The following is a 21,309-nucleotide window of genomic DNA, read 5'->3' on the forward strand; positions in this document are numbered from 1 at the left end:
GCCTAGGGAGATTACTGACGCCATGAACAGGAGTGTCAAATTGTTAAATCAGCAACAGGAGTCACTGTGTACTTACACCCCATGTGGGATCTGTCCCTAATGTGTCGTCTAAAGCGAAGTGATGCTATAACTAGTACTGAAACAGTATTTTTATACTATGTGTTTCTGTGTGGGCACAAACTGATGAGGTCTTTACTAATTATATACCGAATTGATCTGTACATAAAGAGAATTGGAAATGAAAAAAAAAAAAAAAAACAACCTGGTGTTAAAATGGAAATGGCATAGAAAATTAATTAATTTGAAAAAAAAATTATGTAGGATCTCTGTCTTTAATGTGCTGTACATTGCTATTTAATGCTATAATTAGTAATCCATGGTAGTTTATTCACTTTACGTTGCTCTGGGGACAAAATGTTGAAATCTTTACCTAATATATACTAAACTGATCTTCTGTATATAAAGAGAATTGAAAATGAATCTTTACATGAATGGAAGGGGAGAGGGAGCGGGAAAGGGGAGGGTTGCGGGCGGGAGGGAAGTTATGGGAGGGGGGAAGCCATTGTGACCCACAAGCTATACTTTGGAAATTTATATTCAATAAATAAAAGTTTAATAAAAAAAAGAAATAAAAAAAAATAAATGCACAGAAAGAGGCAAACACTAATAATAGTAAACATTCAATATGACAAAAAGTCTATTGCCAAAATTTGGAAGAACTTTTTCTAAGGCAGGTGGGACTGGATTAAGAAAACCAGCTTGTGGTATAGCATAGTAATGATGGTTAATAACAGTGTTGTCATATACTTGAAATTTGCTAAGAGACTACATATTCTGTGTTCTCACCATAGAGGGGGGAGATAACCATGTGGGGTGATAGGATCCTTGGTGTGATTGTGGTAATCATTTTGTAATATATATGCTTATCAAAACTTCACATTCTGCACTATTAATATGACCAATTTTTATTTGTGATCTATAATAAAGCTGTGAGAAATAAAAAAAAATAGGTTAAGACAGTAAAGTCCAGTTAAAGGAGTACACTAAACTCTAGATTTGAATCCTGCCCAACAATAACCAAATAAAAAACCTAGGAAAGCTACTTAACACTTCAGAGCCTCTGCTTCATCATCTAAAACACAACAAATAGAAATACCTAATTTGGGGGGCTAGTGCTGTGGCATAGCAGGTAAAGCCTCTGCCTTCAGTTCCAGCATCCTATATGGATGCCAGTTTGAGTCCTGGGGTGCTCCACTTCTGATTCAGCTACTTGCTAATGTGCCTGAGAAAGCAATGGAAGATAACCCAAGTCGTTGGGACCCTGCACCCATGTGGGAGACCTAGAAGAAGCTCCAGGCTCCTGACTTTGGATTGGCCCAGCTCCAGCCATTGTGGCCATTTGGGGTGTGAACCAGTGGATGAAAGACTCTTCTTTCTCCCTCTGCCTTCCAAATAAATAAATAAATCTTTAAAAAAAAAATCAGAAAAATCAGATTTGCAATATGTAGTTTGAAGTGCAGAAAAATAGGTTAAGACAGTAAAGTCCAGTGACAGGAGTGCACCAAACTCTAGATGTGAATCCTGGCCCAGCAGTAACCAAATGAACAGCCTAGGAAAGCTACTTACCACCTCAGAGCCTCTGCTTCATCATCTAAAACACAAAAACAGAAATACCCAATTCTCGGGGCCAGTGCTATGGCATAGTGGGTTTCTGCCTGCGGCACCAACATCCCATATAGGTACCAGTTAAAATCCCAGCTACTCCACTTCTGATCCAGCTCTCTGCTGATGGCCTGGGAAAGCAGTGGAAGACGGTCCAAGTCCTTGGGCCCCTGCTCTGCACAGGAGACCTAGAGGAGGCTCTTGGCTCCTGGTTCCTGGCCTCAGATCAGCCCAGCTCCAGCCACTGCAGCCATTTGGGGTGTGAACCAGCGGATGGAAGACTCCCCTCTCTTTGTCTCTGCCTCTCTCTGTCAGTAACTCTGACTCTCAAATAAATAAATAAATCATAAAAAAGAAATATTCAATTCTCAGCATTAACATGAGAAAAGGATATGATGTATATTAAATATTTCACTAATCATAAGTATTATGCAAATGTTTGTTATTACATAAGGAACAAAGGATGGATAAAAACTCTTATTCTAGATATGAAGTATGAAGAGAAATCCATGTCCTAACTGTATCTGACCCAATGTTAACGCCTTCTTATTTTGAGGCTATTACATTCCTTCAAAGTTGCAGAGTTTAATATATTATACATATATTCTGATTTTCATATAAGAAAATAAAGGTAAATTCATATAGATATGCTCTTCACCATTGAACAAACCATCAACAAGCTTCTACTATGTGCCAAGTGAGTGGAGAACAAGACAGAATGAGTCCTACCATCTTTGAGTTCATAGCCTGCTGCTCTCTGTCAATACAGCTAGCCTTTACAGTTTCTCTTGGGCCCAGTATTGTGGTATAGAAGGTTAAGCCCCCGACTGCAATGCCAGCATGCCATATGGGTACCAGTTTGAGACCTAGCTGCTCTACTTTCAATCCAGCTACCTGCTAATGTTTCTGGGAAAGCAGCAGAAGATGACCCAAGTGTTTGGGCCCCTACACCTATGTGGGAGACCCAGAAGAAGGTCTGGGATTCTGGCTTAGGCATGGCCCAGCCCCAGCCGTTGCAGCCACTTGGAGAGTGAACCAGAGAATGGAAGATCTCTTTCTCTCTCTCTCTCTCTCACCTCTTTCCTCCCTCCTCCCTGCTCTCTCCTCCTTCCTCCCTCTTCACTCTTCCCTCCTCTCTCTCTGTAACTCTGCCTTTCAAATAAATAAAAAATAAATATTTTTTTAAAATATAGTTTCTCTTAATTGTGTCACGGAGTATGGAACCTGGAGTCAGATATGAGGTTATAATACTTATACTAACACTGTGTGATGTTAGGTATGTCATAACCAGAGTCTGTTTTTTCATTTGTAAAATAGAGATAATAATAGCAATCTCATAATGTATATGAAAAAATACACAGCACAACACTTCAACACAGCAGATATTCGACAATCCTTTCTATTCTATTTCCATGGTAGGAGAGTCCAGAAATTAATTCACATATATGCAGCAAACTGATTTTTGACAAAAGAGCCAAGAACATACATTAGTAAAGGAACAGTGTTTTCAATAAATGGTGCTGGCAAAACTGCACATACATATTTAGAAGAGTGAAATTAGATCCCTGCCTCTCACAATATATAAAAATCAAGATGGATTAAAGATCTAAATTTAAGACCAGAAACTATGAAACTGCTAAAAGAAAACATAGGACAAACACTTTAAGACACTGGCATAGGTGATAACTTGGATAAGATCCCAAAAGCACAGGCCAAAAAAAAAAAAAAAAAGCAAAGGTAGACAAATGGGATTTTATATCAAAATCAAACTCAGATCTCAGACACTCTGCACAAAAAAGAAACAATCAATAAAGTGAAGAGATAGCTGGCAGAATGGGAGAAAATATTTGCAAGGTACTTATCCAACAAAGGAAAAATACCCAGAGTATATAAGCAACTCAAAAGACTCAACAACAACAACAACCTAAAAACAATCCAGTTAAGAGATGGGCAAAGGACTCCAATAGGCAGTACTCAAAAGAAGAAATAAAAATGGTTAACAAGGGGCCAGTGCTGTGGCATAGAGAGTTAAACCTCCACCTGCAATGCCAACATCCCATATGGGTACCAGTTCAAGTCCTGGCTGCTCTATTTCCAATCCAGCTCTCTGCAATACTCCTGGGAGGGCAGTGGAAGATGGCCCTAGTCTTTGGGCCCCTGCCACCCCTGTGAGAGACCTGGAGGAGGCTCCTGGCTTCCGACTTTGGCCTGGTTCAGCCGGGGCCATTGCAGCCATTTGGGGAGTGGGCCAGAGGATGGAAGATCTATTTCTCTCTGAAACTCCGCCTTTCAAATAAATAAATAAATCTTTAAAGAAAAAATAGATGAAAAAGTGCTCAATATCACAAGCTATCAAGGAAATGCAAATCAAACCACAGTGAGACATCACCTCACCCCTCTCACAATGGCTACCATCCCAAAGACAGAGAGTAATAAATGACGGGGAGGATGTGAAGAAATGGGAACTTTTATACACTGTTGATGGCAGTACAAATTAGTGTAGTTGATGTTGAAAACAAGATGGAGGCCGACACCACGGCTCAATAGGCTAATGCTCCGCCTGTGGCACCAGCACACAAGGTTCTAGTCCCAGTCGGGGTGCCAGATTCTGTCCTGGTTGCCCCTCTTCCAGGCCAGCCCTCTCTGCTATGGCCTGGGAAGGCAGTGGAGGATGGCCCAAGTGCTTGTGCCCTGCACCCCATGGGAGACCAGGAGAAGCACCTGGCTCCCGGCTTCGGATTAGCGCAATGCGCCGGCAGCAGCGCGCCGGCCGCGCCGGCCATTGGGGGGTGAACCAACGGCAAAGGAAGACCTTTCTCTCTGTCTCTCTCTCACTGTCCACTCTACCTGTTAAAAAAAAGAAAACAAGATGGAGATTTCTCAAGAGATTAGAAATAGAACTACCATATGATCCAGCAATCCCTCTACTGGGTATATATCCAAAAGACATAAACTCATTATGTCAAAGAGATACTTGCTTCACCATCTTTACAGCAGCACTGTCTACAGTAGCCAAAATATGGACTCAACCAAGATGTCCATCATCAAATGAATGGATAAAGAAAATGTGGTATATATACTGAGTGGAATAGTATTCAGCTATTAAAAAGGATGAAATCCTGTTATTTGCAGCAAAATGGATGGAACTTGAGGATATCATGTTGAGTGAAATAAGCCAGATACAGAAAACCAAACACTACATGTTCTCCATTATATATGGGAGGTAAAATTAAAAAATAATCCACCTGAATACAGAATGTTTTTACTAGAGCCTGGGAGGGATGTTTCTGGATTAAAAAAATAGGGAAAGTTGGTAGTGATTTGTGAATTGTGACAAAGATACTAATATGAGGAAATGGAGTAAGGTGTATGTGGGAACACTTTGTACTAAGTCACAATTTTAGTTTTGTAAATTTAAAATTACTCTGAAATAAAATGTTTCCTAAAAAAGACAGGTGTACAGAATAGGCTTATAGAAACATCTCTAATTCTCAGACTCCTGGCATTACTGTTATAGTTGTAATCCAATCCTATCTATTTACAAAATGCATACAGTGTTAAGTATTAAGTAATTATTAATCTAGAAAACAAATTTGAACTGAATGTGCTCTGAGACAAGTGCACAGAATAGTCACTTAGCGAAGGAGCTGGACCAAGTTCTGGGGATGCACATCTCACCTGCTTTAGGTATTATATAGGCAGTGACTCTCAAGATGGTGTAAAATTTTTGCTTATCAAATTTACCTCTGTAAACAAAGCCAATACCTAGTGCTGATTATAGAAATGATGACTAATTAAAGAAGTCTGAAAAACAGATGGCTCTAGCTGGAAGATAGAAACTTTGAATTAAAGACCAGACGAGAAAGACCAGGCAAGGTTCAGACCTATGATAAGAACAGATTCACCAAATACATGTTTCACAGAAATGAAAAGCAGTTCATAAAACTAATCCCAGGAGAACCTATGCTAGTATAAAAAGCATTTTGTTAATGAAATTATGCATTATAGAAATATTAATACTTTTTTAGAATTTTAGCCTATTCTACACATGAAGATCTAAAATGAATCTCTCAAGTCACCTTTTCTTATTTCATGAACGACAAGAAGTGCACTTATTTTCCAGCTCACAAAATGACTGCTCAAAATATACTCAAATATATTCAACCATCCAGGTTGAATTCTCAGCAACTGAAAAATGGTAGGCTTCCTTTTTATCATTCGTAATTCCACTTTCTGGTATAAGGAAATTCTTAACTCCAACCAGACAAGTAGTTTTCAGTTCTTCATTGAACCAATACTGCATGAGCCTTTGCTAGAGGTCAGATAATGCAGTAGGCTCTGGGGAACCCAGACACGAAGGACTACATGTTGAGTGCCACTGATAAAAATGAATGTGAATAATAGAGAGTATATGTATTCACAATGTTCCAATCCTTGCAAATATATATACTTTCATGAATCAGCATTAGAATTTTGATTCTGTTTCCTATTCAACAAATACTCATTCTTCTCAATTGTAACAGAATAGTGTTAACAATCATGACTCTCAGAAGAAGAAAGTCTCAGTGGGGTTGACTTCAATCAAGTCTCACTGTCATGAATGATACTTGACTAGATAAAACCATGATTATCAATAACAAAGAGCAAATACAAGGCCTACTGAGAAACATTTTTGCATACTACCTTAAGATTAAAACACCAGAAGATATCAATTTGTTTTGAACTGTGGTTACAGATGTGATTTTAAGTGACATCAAAAAGCTACTTCCAATTAGACATGAACCAACTTATCAGACTTTATTCTTTACGCTAAAATTTAATTGTAAGGATGATGACAATTTTTTAATATCTGTCTTATCTGGATGAAAAGCTATTTTTAGCTTTTATCTATCTCTTAATGAACAAATTTTTCCTTTCCTCAGTTGCCATAACTTTCTTCATGTAGATGCAGAGGTATTCAAATTGGGTAAAACAAATAATTATTAGCAATCTGTCACATTCCAATAACCCATGAATGTAGACAGTTCTAATTCTCTTTATTTACTTCTTTACTTTCGCCCTTCTTCACTTTTCTTGAGAAAGGGAAGCTCCAGTCTTTACAGAGCAGTGTAATTATAAGTTGGTGGTTGTTTTTTTTGTTTTTTTTTTTTTTTTGTAAGATTCATTTACTTATTTTGAAAGAGTTACAGAGACAGACAAATACAGAGAGAGATATCTTCCATGAGCTGGTTCACTCCCTAGATAATGAAAGCCAGGAACCAGAAGCTTCATTTGGGTCTTCCAGATGGGCAACAGGGACCAAAGAACTTGGGTCATCCTCCACTGCTTTTCACAGACTGTTAGCAGAGAGCTGGATCAGAAATAGAGCAGCTAGGATTTGAACTGGTACCAATATGGGATGTTGGTGTCACAGGCAACAGCTTTATGTTCTATGCCACAACACTGGCCCCTATTATGAGTTTTTTTTTTTTTATTTAGTAAATATAAATTTCCAAAGTACAGTTTATGGATTACAATGGCTCCCCCCACCCCATAATTTCCCTCCCACTCGCACTCCCTCCCATTATGAGTTTTTACAATAATGTACTACAGCAGGGAGACCTTCCTTCCTCCAAATGCAGGAGGAAAAAAAGTAGTTTATTAGAAAATAAATGATAATAATTATTAAAAAGGAGAGAACAATCCAACATGGGAAGTGGGATACACAGCAGACTCATAGAATGACAAATACCCTAAACAGCACTCTGGCCTCAGAATCAGCCCTTAAGGCATTCGGATCTGGCTAAAAAGCCCTTGGGAGTATTTCAGGCATGAAAATCCAAGACACTGAGGCAAAAAATATCCTAAATGAAAGATCTCTGTGAGTGAAATCCCAGCAGAAAGAATGGACCATCAAAGAAGGAGGTACCTTTCTCTGAAGGGAGGAGAGAACTTCTGCTTTGATTAAATAAGGTCAGAGTTGGTGAACTCAAGAGGCTTCCATAGCCTTGGCAGCTCATGACAAGAGCCCCGGGTGATTACTGACGTCATAAATAAGAGTGTCAATTGTTAAATCAACAACAGGAGTCACTGCGCACTTGCTCCCCATGTAGGACCTCTGTCTTTAATGTGTTGTACTGTGAGAATTAATAGTAAAACTAGTCTTCAAACAGTAATTTATTCTTTGTGTGTCTGTATGGGTGAGAACTGTTGAAATCATGACTTAGTATAGAGTTGATCTTCTGTATATAAAGATAATTAAAAATGAATCTTAATGAAGAATGGGATGGAAGAGGGAGTAGGAGATGGGAAGGTTTGCCCGTGGGAGGGTGGTTATGGGTAGAATAACTGCTATAATCCAAAAGTTGTACTTTGGAAATTTTTATTTATTAAATAAAAGTCTCCTATAAAAAAAAGAAAAGAAATGATAACAATTAAAAATAGACACTTTGGAAGGAGATAGAAATAGCCTCAATTCCTAGATTGAGCATCTGGGTCATGGTTACATAACCTTTACTCTATCTGAGCCCAAGTTTCCTCAATAGTAACATACAAATAAACAGTAACCTTTTTTGTATTATGAGTAAAAGAACACTGGATTTGGAGTCAGAAGGCCTAGGTTCAAATTCCCCTAATTATATGACATCAGGGAGGTAAAATGAGCTTAACCACTATGAGTCTCAGTTACTTTATTTATAAAAAATTTTTAAAAAGTAATGAAATACCTGCTTTATCTTTATCATACATAGGAAGATTCAGGCAAAGAAAATATTTCAATAAAACTCCTTCCTAATCTAGTGACAGTTTTGTACCTGTAAGATAATTTTACTGTTAAAGTAATCTTATTAGAAATCACTACCAAAAAAAAAAAGAAAATACAAACAATTTTCAACCTACTTGTTATAACATTTCAACCATGAGTAAAAACACAACATGATATCATTAGGAAGAAAGATGATAACCACTGCAAATAAAGCAAAAAGAAACATTACTTACCATATATAACTCCTTATTGATGCCAAGGTACTTTCCATTTCCACATCCAATATCAGCCACTATTGAACCATCTGGCAAAGCCTTCAAAAACTCCACGATGTGTGGCCAAGGGGTATGTCTGGTGCTGCTGAAGTGCCCAGCAATCTCCTCATACACTCGATGGACATACTCTCGCTCCAGCTGTGAGGCTTCTTGATCACTCTCTGGAAATGAAGGAGGACTCTCTTTCCTCTGGCTGTCACAGGCCAAATAGTAACCTAAATGAAAAAATAAAGCAATCTAAACCTTTCACTTTTATCCAAATTATCATGTTTTTAAAGCAAATCAATACAAATTTGATGACTGAGGTAGACAAGCTTGGATTTATTAGTTAAACAACAACAAAAAAGCTCTCCTAACAAGTTAAATTCTATACGTAGGCCAGCACCGCGGCTCAATAGGCTAATCCTCCACCTGCGGCACCGGCACACCAGGTTCTAGTCCCAGTCGGGGCACCGGATTCTGTCCTGGTTGCCCCTCTTCCAGTCCAGCTCTCTGCTGTAGCCTGGGAGTACAGTGGAGGATGGCCCAGGTCCCTGGGCCCTGCACCCGCATGGGAGACCAGGAGGAAGCACCTGGCTCCTGGCTTCCGGCTGCAGCGGTCATTGGAGGGTGAACCAACGGTAAAAGTAAGACCTTACTCTCTCTCTCTCTCTCTCTCACCGTCCACTCTGCCTGTCCAAAAAAAGAAAAAAAAAGAAAAAAAAAAATTCTATACATGAGGGAGTCTAATGTAAAAGAAAAGAGAGAATCCATTTACAACAAAGCGACTACAATTCTGCAACTGCCTTATAATGCCTCTTTCTCCTTGAATTGAGTCTTCATAGTCAGGAAAGCTTTTTCTAGCCTATAGGAAAATCTATGGGATTTAGGGCTTTTCTCTTGGCAGATGAAGAAGCTGAAACTTCTGGGGAACCCCAGGACTCCCAAAGAAAAATAAGACCTTGCATGAAAGTGTCATTTGGTAATCATCACAAGCATATATTGAATACTACTGTAAGCAGTTTATACGTGGTATCTCAACTCTCACCTATGATGTAGGTACTATTACATTCATTTTACCACTTAAGAAACTGAAGCACAAGGAAGTTAAATACCATTCCTAAGGTGACAAGGATGTTAAATCATATAGCAAAGATTTGAACCCAGGCAATGCAGATTCCAGGGCCCACACTCTCAATGACTACACTGTGTCACCTCTTTCAGAAGAATAACCAGGGCCGGCACTGTGGCATATTGGGTTAAGCCATCACCTGCAGTGCCGCCATCCCATATGGGCGCCAGTTCAAGACTCAGCTGCTCCACTTCTGATCCACTCTCTACTATGACCTGGGAGGGCAGTGGAGAATGGCCCAAGTCCTTGGGCCCCTGCACCCACATGGGAGACCCTGAGGAAGCTCCTGGCTCCTGGCTTCAGACTGGCACAGCTCCGGCCATTGCGGCCATCTGGGGAGTCAACCGGCAAATGGAAGACCTCTCTCTCTCTCTCTCTCTGCCTCTCCTTTGTCTCTCCATGTGACTCTGACTTTAAAATAAATAAATAAATAAATCTCAAAAAAAAAAGAAGAACCAAACCCCAAGTAAACATCAGCAAGTAGAGATGACAGAGGGATTTAGTATACAATGTCTCAAATAAATTTTGAAGGTGTTCCTATTCTCTGTAATAATGTCTAATGTTAATTTTACATCTTAGCTGTTCTCTGCCATTCTGTAATATTTTTTTGTCTTGTCAAAGTCTATAACACACACACAACATCTTTTTTATGGGTAGTGTTTTAGGGAAAAAAGGAAGAAGTAGTATTCCCAGAGAAATCACAGAGAAGACTAATGCAATAGTTGAAACTCACATGACAGCAAAGAATATGGTGGCAGCAACAAGGCTTCAGGAATGGACAAAAAACAAACTACTTTTCCCTAAAGATAACTAGAATTTGACAAATCCTGAGAAAACTTAAAATTGGGATGTGAGTTCTAGTTCCTATTAATGGGTAAAGGGAAACTCTAAAAATTTTAAATGGATATTTAAGAAAAAAATAGCCTCCAAAAGCTTGAGGGCTCTAAAAGAAACATGTAGAAACAGATGATTATACTATGACAGTTAAACTAAAATTACAACTATATAACACGATACAGGTATCCCAAAGTCGTCTTAGTAAAATTTTATGATGGGAAGAACAACCTACCACTAAAAAATTCAAAAAGTTTGATTAAAATTACATAAAGAATGATCTTAAAAAGAAAAAAATCTTACTAATTATCAGGTAAATCCAAATTAAAACCAAAAGATATCACCTCACACTTGTTAGGATGGCTATTATCAAAGGGAGGAAAAAGATGCTAGTGCTGTGGCACAGCAAGTTAAGCCGCTGCCTGCAGCACTAGTATCCCATACGGGCTCCAGTTTGAGTCCCAGCTGCTCTATTTCCAATCCAGTTCCCTGCTGGTGTGCCTGGGAAAGCAGAAGATGATCCATGTGCTTGGGGTCTTGCATCCACGTGGGAGATCTGGGTGAAGCTCCTGGCTCCTACCTTCAGTCTGACCCTGCCCTAGCCATTGCAGCCATTTGGAGAGTGAAGAAGCAGATGGAAGATCTCTCTCTCTCTCTCTCTCCTTTTCTCTCTGTAACTCTGCCTTTCAAATAAATAAAATAAAAATCTTTTAAAAAAGGAGAAAAAATACTAAGTGTTGGCAAGGATATAGAGAAAAGGAAACCTTGGCACACTGCTGGTAGGAATGTAAATTAGCACAGCCATTGCAGAAAATAGTATGGAAGTTCCTCAAAAAGCTAAAAATAGAACTATCTCATGATCTAGACATCCCACTACTGGGTATATATCCAAAGAAAATGAAAACAATATGCCAAAGAGTTATCTGCACTCCTGTGTTCATTGCAGCATTAGTCCCAGCAGCCAACATTTGGATTCAACCTAAGTGTCCTTAAATGGATGAATAGATCTTTAAAATGTGCCATCTATACACAATGAAATACAATTCAGTCTTAAAGACAGTAATCCTGTCATCTGCAATAACATCTAATGAACTTAGAGGACAGTATGTTAACTAAAGTAAGCCAGGCACAGAAAGACAAAAACCACATAATATTACTTTCATGCATAACTTAAAAATGTTGACCTCATAAAAGCAGAAGAGTAGAATGGTGGTAACTAAGAGCTGAGTGGGATGGGAGGAGACTGGGGAGATGTTGGTCAAAGTATATAAAATTCAGTTAGAGAGGAGTAAACCTCAAAGATCTATTTTACAACATACAAATAACTATGTATAATATAAATTTTAAAGATTTATTTATTAATCTGAAAGCAGATTATAGAAAGAGGGAAGGAGAGAGAGAGAGAGAGAGAATCTTCCATCTGCTGGTTCATTCCTCAAATGGCCTCAACAGCCTGGGCTGGGCCAGGCTAAAGCCAGGAGCCAGGAGCCAGGAGCTTCTTTCAGGTCTCCCACATGAATGCAGGGAACCAAGGACTTGGGCCATCTTCTGCTTTCCCAGACACATCATCAGGGAGCTAGATCAGAAGTGGAGCAGTGGCCAGTGCTGTGGCATAACAGGTAAAGCCACCACCTGCAGTACCAGTATCCACATGGGTACCAAGTTCGAGTCCAGCTGCTCCTCTTCCGATTCAGCTCTCTGCTATGGCCTGGGAAAGCAGTGGAAGACAGCCCAAGTCCTTGGGACTCCGGAACCCATGGGGGAGACCTGGAAGAAGCTCCTGGCTCTTGGCTTCGGATTGGTGCAGCTCTGGCCATTGCGGCCATCTGGGGAGTGAACCAGCAGATGGAAGAACTCTCTCTCTCTCTCTCTCTCTCTCTCTCTCTGCCTCTGCCTCTCTGTAACTCTGCCTTTCAAATAAATCAATCAATCAGGAAAAAAAAAAAAAGAAGTGGAGCAGCCAGGACTCAAACCGGCACTCAAATGGGATGCCTGCACTGCAAGCCATGGCTTAACCTACTGTGTTACATCTCCGACTTCTGTATTGCATTATTGAAAAATCACTAAAAGAATACATTCTAAGTGTTTTTACTACAAAAAAATATGTAATGCATATGTTAATTAGTTCAATTTAGCCAATCAACAATGTATACAGATTTCAAAACATCATGTTGTGTATAATTTTTATGTCAATTTTTAAAATCTATAACTGGAATACTCAATCACAGCTTCTTAGGGTATCCCTTACATTTAATAAATGACAATAACAGAAAAGCATTTGCAAAAGAAAACCAGCTTGTCTCTCTAATGAGACTTTAAGTTCCTTGGGGACAGCACTGTGGCAAAGCAGGTAAAGCAGCTGCTTACAGTGCCAGCATCCCATTTAGGCACTGGTTCAAGTCCCAGCTGCTCCACTTCAGATCCATCTCTCTTCTATGGTCTGGGAAAGCAGAAGAAAATGGCCCAAGTCCTTGGGCCCCTGCATCCACATGGAGAACTGAAGAAGCTCCTAGCTTCTGGCTTCAGATTGGCTCAGCTCTGGCCATTGTGGTCATCTGGGAAGTGAACTAGAGGATGGAAGATCTCTCTGCCTCTCCCTCTCTGTAACTCTACCTTTCAAAATAAATAAATAAATCTTTTTAAAAAAAAAAAATAAGGTGATCAAGAAAGAAAAAAAAAGTTCCGTAAGTACAGAGCCCATGCTTTATTTTATTTATTTATTTATTTATTTTGACAGGCAGAGTGGACAGTGAGAGAGAGAGACAGAGAGAAAGGTCTTCCTTTGCCATTGGTTCACCCTCCAATGGCCGCCGCGGCCGGCGCATTGCGCTAATCCAAAGCTGGGAGCCAGGTGCTTCTCCTGGTCTCCCATGGGGTGCATGGCCCAAGGACTTGGGCCATCCTCCACTGCCTTCCCAGGCCATAGCAGAGGGCTGGCCTGGAAGAGGGGCAACCGGGACAGAATCTGGCACCCCGACTGGGACTAGAACCCGGTGTGCCGGCGCCACAGGCGGAGGATTAGCCTATTGAGCCGCGGCGCTGGACAACTTTATTTTTCTGTACCTCATAAATTAGAGCAGTATTAGACATTCATCAAATAGTTAATAGCATTTTTAATTAATTCTTTAAATCAACATTTTAAGGCCTCAAAGATACTTTTAGCAAAATAAAAAAAAATTTATGCTTCACTAATATTAAGATATCAAACATAAAGATTATAAGTTTTCTAGCAGGATAACATCTTATAAATTTAATAAGGGTTTTTAATTCAAAACGATTTTAAGATTATGATTAAATCGGAAAGCAACTGGTAGATACTACCTATAATCAAAACTCCTAGGACAGGGCCAGCGCTGTGGCTCAACAGGCTAATCCTCCGCCGTGCGGCGCCAGCACACTGGGTTCTAGTCCCGGTCGGGGTGCTGGATTCTGTCCCGGTTGCCCCTCTTCCAGGCCAGCTCTCTGCTATGGCCAGGGAGTGCAGTGGAGGATGGCCCAAGTGCTTGGGCCCTGCACCCCATGGGAGACCAGGATAAGTACCTGGCTCCTGCCTTCGGATCAGCGTGGTGTGCCGGCCACAGCGCACCAGCTGCGGCGGCCATTGGAAGGTGAACCAACGGCAAAGGAAGACCTTTCTCCCTGTCTCTCTCTCTCTCACTGTCCATTCTGCCTGTCAAAAAAAAAAAAAACCTCCTAGGACAGAAAAAGAATCTTGCCAGTACTGTTACTACAAAATATTATTTATAAAATGAAAGAGATTTCTTCTAATAGAGTATGAGAAATCCAGCGCCTGATGTACTTGGATAGACAATTCGAAACAGCATTCTTTCAACAAGATTTTGAGCAGTTCCTTTACTTTATTCTAGGTTTCCAAATTGACTAAAACATAACCTATTTCTTGCTCTCTAGAATTGCCTACCACTGAACAATCTTTCATCTCCAACTTTCCTGTTGGCTTACTAAAAAGTAATTTAGAAACTTGAAATGCTGTTTCTACCAAAACCTATTTTTTTTTATAAGTGATATTTCATTTTCACAATTGTAGCATTCTCAACTGTGACTTCAAGAAACAAAATATTTATTTGGTACCCAATTATGCTCAAGTACTATGTATAGAGAAAAGAAAGATGACAAGATATAGCCTCCGCCATCAAAGAATATTAACTCTAACAGGAATGGTTAAGAAAAGCATGTGACAGGAGCTGGCATCGTGGCTTATAGGTTAAGCCTCCTGTATGGGCGCTGGTTTGAGTCTCGACTGCTGCACTTCTGATCCAGCTGCCTGCTAATGGCCTGGGAAAGTAGTGGAAAATGCCTCAAGTGCTTGGACCCCTGCACCTAAAGACCTAGAAGAAGCTCCTGGCTCCCGGCTCCTGGCTCCAGATCAGCCCAGCTCCAGCCACTGAAGCCATTTGGGGAGCGAACCAGCAGATAGAAGACCTCTCTCTCTGCCTCTCCCTCTCTCTATCTGTAATTCTGACTCTCAAATAAATAATAAAAAAAAAAAGTACATGAAAGTATGGCAGAATGCGAGGAATGCCATCAGAGAACTTAAGAAGTAGCTCTTCTGGGTGCTTATGGAAGCTAAAGAGATTTTCATACTAGATTTACTCCACTTTACAGTAGAATTGAAATTACATACTTACTACAGTTACAAGGTGTTCGCCTCACTTTCCTAAATGTAAATGATGTTCGGATCCCCCTCTTGCTTAAAGTTAAGTCTCCAACATCACTGGTGATAATTCCACTTTTGTGATGCTCAGATGCTTGAATAGTATCAAATTTCCTGGGTGTGATTCTAAAAATAACAGGCAAAATAATTTACCAAAGATTATATTAATAAAAATATTTCAGGTCTTCTAAAAATATTAAGGAAATACAGCAAATATAGGACTTATTGAAAATATCAATTGGATTCCTTGACTTACTAGGCATTTTGGAAAAAGCAAAAGAATAAAAATCTTTAAGGAAGTTATCTTCAGATAATATTAAAAGGATGAACAACTAAGAAATTATTTGAGGAAAATAAAACAGTAACAAATATTTAATTAAATTCAATTCTAAAAGGAAAACAACAGATGAGGCAAAGATGAAACATAGATATTAAATTTAAACTCAATATCAGTAATTATGTTAAATGTTAAATGTTAACAGATTAAAATCTCTAATTAAAGAATAAAACTTGAAAGGGAGGGTATGGTATACAGGTTTAGATGCCTCTTGGGATGCCCACATCCCATTTCAGAGTACATGGGCTAAAGTCCTGACTCCTCTTCCGATTCTAGCTTCCTCATAATGTACACTCTGGCAGGCAGCAGGTGATGGCTCAAGTACTTGGCTCCCAGCTTTGGGCCAGCCCAATCCTGACCACTGCAGGCATTTGCAGAGGGAACCAGCAGATAGGAATTCTCTCTCTGTTTCTCTCACTCTGTCTCTCAAATTTAAAAATAATAATAATTTAAAGAATATTTAGAAATAAAAATATATAACATGAAAAAAATATTTTGTATATATCAAGCAAAACCAAAAGAAAAATGATATAGCTATACTAAACAGACAAATTCAACTTTAAAGTGGTAAGGATCACTAAAGATAGAAAAGAATATTTCATGATGATGATGGTCAAACAGAAAGATACAAAAACTCTATTTATACATGCCAAATTAGTAACATTCTCAAAACTTATAAAGCAAAAGATTGGGAAAGTATATAACACAAAAACAGAAAAAATACAATTATCAATGGAGTTTTTAATATAAGTACATCCTTTTCAGTAACTAAAGTCTAGTTAAAGGTTAAGGATATCAACATTAGGAAACAACAAACAATGGAACAAAAAAATTAACTATTAAATTGCATAATATAGATACAATAAGTAAAACAAAGATTAAAAGTAAAAAGTAGTTTTTTGGTTGTTTTTTTTTTTTTTAATTTTTGACAGGCAGAGTGGACAGTAGAGGGAGACAGAGAGAAAGGTCTTCCTTTTTGCCGTTGGTTCACCCTCCAATGGCCGCTGCGATAGGCGCGCTGCGGCCCGCGCACCGCGCTGTTCCGATGGCAGGAGCAAGGTGCTTCTCCTGGTCTCCCATGGGGTGCAGGGCCCAAGCACTTGGGCCATCCTCCACTGCACTCCCTGGCCACAGCAGAGAGCTGGCCTGGAAGAGGGGCAACCAGGACAGGATTGGTGCCCCGACCGGGACTAGAACCCGGTGTGCCGGCGCCGCAAGGCGGAGGATTAGCCTGTTAAGCCACGGCGCCGGCAAAAAGTAGTTTAAGTTATTACAAATTGTGTTATAAGAAGATCTGAAGAGGATCCTTGCAGTATGCTCAAATTTCTGAGTGGGAAAAAAGGAATTTTATGGTAGGAAAATAATATACTTTTGAAGCTCAATTTACATATAATGAAATGTATAGATATTAAACACACAGTTCAATGAGTTTTGACAAACATACACACCCCCTTGTGACCACCATGCCAATCAAGAATATTTCCAACACTCAAGGTCACATAGCCAAAAGGACAGCAAGGTCCTTTCAGGCAATCCTTCCCCACTTTGAAGCAATCACTATTCTGATTTCAATCAGTATAGTTTTGCTTGCTCTTGAACTTCATAAACAGTACTATTCTGTGTCTGGCTTTGTCCAGCCATCATAACGGTTTTCACATTTAACCACGCTGTGATATTTAGCAACAGTGTGCAGCCTATTGATGAGTAACATTCTATTGTATGAACCTAACACAATTTATTTATACAAAAATCTGTTAATGCATACAGTTTGTAACTACTATTAGTACAGCTGTGAACATTCTTACACACATTGTTTTCAGGTACATATATATATATATTTTTTTTTTTTTTTTTCCTCACTCTTGGGTAAATACCTAGGAGTAAAGTTGATTGGTCACCAGGTAAGAAATTGCCAGTTTTTCAAAGCAGTTATTCAATTTTATACTCCAGTCAGCCACATGTGAGAGTTCCAGGCTGCTTGACAGTCTCATCAACACTGGTTGTTGTCTCCATTTTTTAGGTTAGGATTTAAAGTGATGGTAAGCAGTATGAAACTATGGTTAATTAGAATTTCTCTAATAACTAATGATATATATGTGTCCACTGCTTATTCTCCACTCATAGATCTTTCTTCTGGTGAAGGACCTATTCAGATCTTTTGCTAAATTCCCAGATAGATGGATAGACGACAGATTTTACAGAAATTTCCACTCTGCATGTGGCTGCCTTTTTATTTTCATTTTGTAACATTTAAAATTTATTTACTTATTTATTTGAAAGGCAGTACTAAAATGGATTTGATCATAAAATCCTAAATGAATACTGGCCCTAAATTAGTGAACAAATTCTCAATTTACATTTCATTATTACTATTATTTCACTCCATCTGATATTAGATTTAGAATTCCTAAACTGATTATTTAAACCACACCATGGTTAATCATGAATGTTGGAAAGGAGGTATTTTACAGCTTTTCATGCTATTTTAAATAGCATCTTAATTTCATTTTCCAAAAAATAATTTTTTAATACTGAACAGCCAAATACAAGTGATTCTAGTACTTTGTTGATCCCCTAGGGTTTCCATATCCACAATATGTATTCTTTTTATTTTTAAAAATATTTTATTTATTTATTTCAAAGTCAGACTTACACAGAGAGAGAAGAGGCAGAGAGACACACATACACACACACACACACACAGAGATAGTCTTCCATCCACTGGTTCACTCCCCAATTGGCCGCAACGGCTGGAGCTGAGCCAATCCGAAGCCAGGAGCCAAAAGCCTCCCCTGGGTCTCCCATGCAGGTGCAGGGGCCGAAGGACTTGGGCCATCCTCCACTGCCTCCCTGGGCCACAGAGAGCTGGACTGGAAGTAGAGCACCAGGACTTGAACAGGCGCCCATATGGGATGCCAGCACTTGTAGGTGGTGGCTTTACCCACTACGCTACAGCCCCATCTGCCTAAATAATGTATTCTATAAATCAAGAGTTTTACTACTTCCTCTCAAATATTTATGATTTTAGTTTTTTCATTATTATACTAAGATATCCAATACAACATTAAGTAGAAATGATAAGAGCAAATGTTCCTGCCCTGTTTAATATCTTACGAACAATATTTCAACATTAAGTATGATGCTAGCCATAGGCTTTTCACAAATATTCTTTATCAGATTGAAGAACTTCCCTTATTGATTTTGAAATGCTAAACCAACCCTGAAATACTGGGATAAATTCCAATCAGTTATAATGTATTTTCTTTTTAAATACTGTAGGGTTGGCCGGCGCCATGGCTCACTAGGCTAATCCTCCGCCTGCGGTGCCAGTACTCCAGGTTCTAGTCCCAGTTGGGGCTCTGGGTTCTGTCCTGTTTGCTCCTCTTCCAGTACAGCTCTCTGCTGTGGCCCAGGAAGGCAGTGGAGGATGGCCCAAGTGCTTGGGCCCTGCACCCGCATGGGAGACCAGGAGGAAGCACCTGGCTCCTGGCTTCAGATCAGCGCAGCGTGCCGGCCGTAGAGGCCATTTGGGGGGTGAACCAACGGAAGGAAGACCTTTCTCTCTGTCTCTCTCTCTCACTGTCTAACTCTGCCTGTCAAAAATAAATAAATAAATACTGTAGGATTAAACTTTCTAATATTTTGTTAAGGATCTCTCATCTCTGTTATAAGATATCAATCTATAACTTTCTTTAATTGTAATGTCCTTGATATATTTTGTGTCAAGGGTAATGCCAACTTTATAAAAACGAGTTAGGAGTGTGTCTGTTTTTAAAAGAGCTTGTGCCAAAGGCAATTTTTTTAGAAGTAAAGGCAAGCAATCATTGCCTGAATTTATTATTTTTATTCTAATATAATCTATTATTGTTATTCTAATAGCTGAAAATGATGAAACCTATCCTGTTGAACAAAGTCAAGATATTTTAAAAGAAAAAAAACCTAATTCCCTCTAGAGGATTAAGTAGTTCTCTATTACGGCTGTTTTAAGCCAATTACATCACTTGCCTAACATTAAACCTCAGGCAAAGGCCAAGTAGTTCTTAACTGCTGTTGGCATGAATATCAGATTTTTACACATAGGTAACCTATATGATAAAATAATGATTTTCTTACACATCTTTAAACACAAATTTTTCCCCTTACACTCAAATCATAATCTAGTTGAGAAAATGTTCAACACAAAGATAAACATAATTTTATAGATGCAAATAATAGTTCAATATACTAGAACAGGTAGTAGGAGACAATAGTATTTAGGGGTTAAGCTAAGGGATAAATTATTTCAAGTTAATATATTCAGGAAAAGCTTCAAAATTATAAAGGAAGTAAAAGTAGAGCTGTACATTAAAAATAGAATGGAAAGGAAACAGAAACGTATTACACTGAGGGCTGGCAAAAATGTGAAGGCTAGAGAGCTCAGTATAAATTCAGAGGAAATGGAGCGAACAAGCTAAGCTACGACATTATGGTTCAGGGTACAGATCTCAAAGCCAGACTTTATTTGAAGTCAGAGATACAAAGAGAGAGAAGGAGAGGCAGAGAGAGAGAGAGAAGTCTTCCATCCGCAGTGTCACTCCCCAGTTGGCCACAATGGCTGGAGTTGCACCAATCCGAAGCCAGGAGCCAGGAGCTTCTTCCAGGTCTCCCACACGGATGCAGGGGCACAAGGACTTGGGCCATCTTCTACTGCTTTCCCAGGCCATAGCAGAGAGCTGGATCGGAAGTGGAGCAGCCAGGACACGAAACAGCGCCCATATGGGATGCTGGCACTGCAGGCGGCAGCTTTACCTGGTATGCCACAGCGCTGGCCCCCATTTGCTATAATATTATTATTCTTAGAAGTTTAAACATTAGTGACAGCAAAAATGAATAACTTATGCTCAAAGTTTCAAGAATACCTGAAACCAATAGATTTCACAGTCATTTTCATTTAAACTACAAATATTTTAATGGCCATAAAAATAAAATTATATAAACTTAAGCCTCAGTACATAAAATTGGGCCATCTTTTTTTATCTTTCACATTTAGGACAGGTTACAAATTCATTTACATGCTCATTTCCTTGAATGTTTATAAAAATATGTCAGCTAAAATCTCCAGGCAGGACAGAATTAATGAGTACAGAACTAAGCATTACTCTAAGTGACAATAAACGCAAAATTTGGCAGTGCAATTCTTTCCTCAAAGTGCTAAAGATGCATTCCTACCACAAGTATAAAATCCATTTCTTTAGACTCAGATTACACAAACTCAAACTGAGAAACATTCTACAACACAATTGACCTCCTCAAAAGAATCAGTTATGAAGGACAAAGAGAAGTTGAAGAAGTACTTCAAATTAAAGATTAAATAGTAATGACCACTAAATGTAACATAAGATCAAGGATTAAATACTGGATCAGAGAGAAAGCTTACTGTAAAGTACTACATCATATAACTAGCAAAATCTGAATATGGATTATATAATGGTATCTTATCAATGTTGAATTTCCTGAATTTGATTATTGTACTGTGGTTTTACAGAACAGGGACAGAAAAACATTTTCTATAAAGAACCAATATATAAATATTTTAGGCATTAAAGGTAATATCATTTTTGTCTAATATTTGCACTGCTTTTAACAACCCTTTAGGAATGTAAAAACCATCCTCGGTTCATGTTTTACAGTTGCTGA

General features: G+C 38.9%; 1 protein-coding gene across 2 annotated transcripts in view; it reads right to left on the minus strand.

Moving 5' to 3' along the window:
- Positions 1-21,309, minus strand: part of ALKBH8 (alkB homolog 8, tRNA methyltransferase) — a 76,722-nt gene that overhangs the window by 11,792 nt on the left and 43,621 nt on the right. For both annotated transcript variants that reach the window (XM_062196959.1, XM_062196960.1), the window contains exons 9-10: positions 15,271-15,422; positions 8,638-8,894 (exon numbers count right to left, since the gene is read on the minus strand). In XM_062196959.1, coding sequence (XP_062052943.1) covers positions 8,638-8,894; positions 15,271-15,422 — 409 coding nt within the window. The remainder of the gene's footprint in view (positions 1-8,637; positions 8,895-15,270; positions 15,423-21,309) is intronic.

Source organism: Lepus europaeus, chromosome 7 (assembly GCF_033115175.1).
Source record: "Lepus europaeus isolate LE1 chromosome 7, mLepTim1.pri, whole genome shotgun sequence".
NCBI lineage: Eukaryota > Metazoa > Chordata > Mammalia > Lagomorpha > Leporidae > Lepus > Lepus europaeus.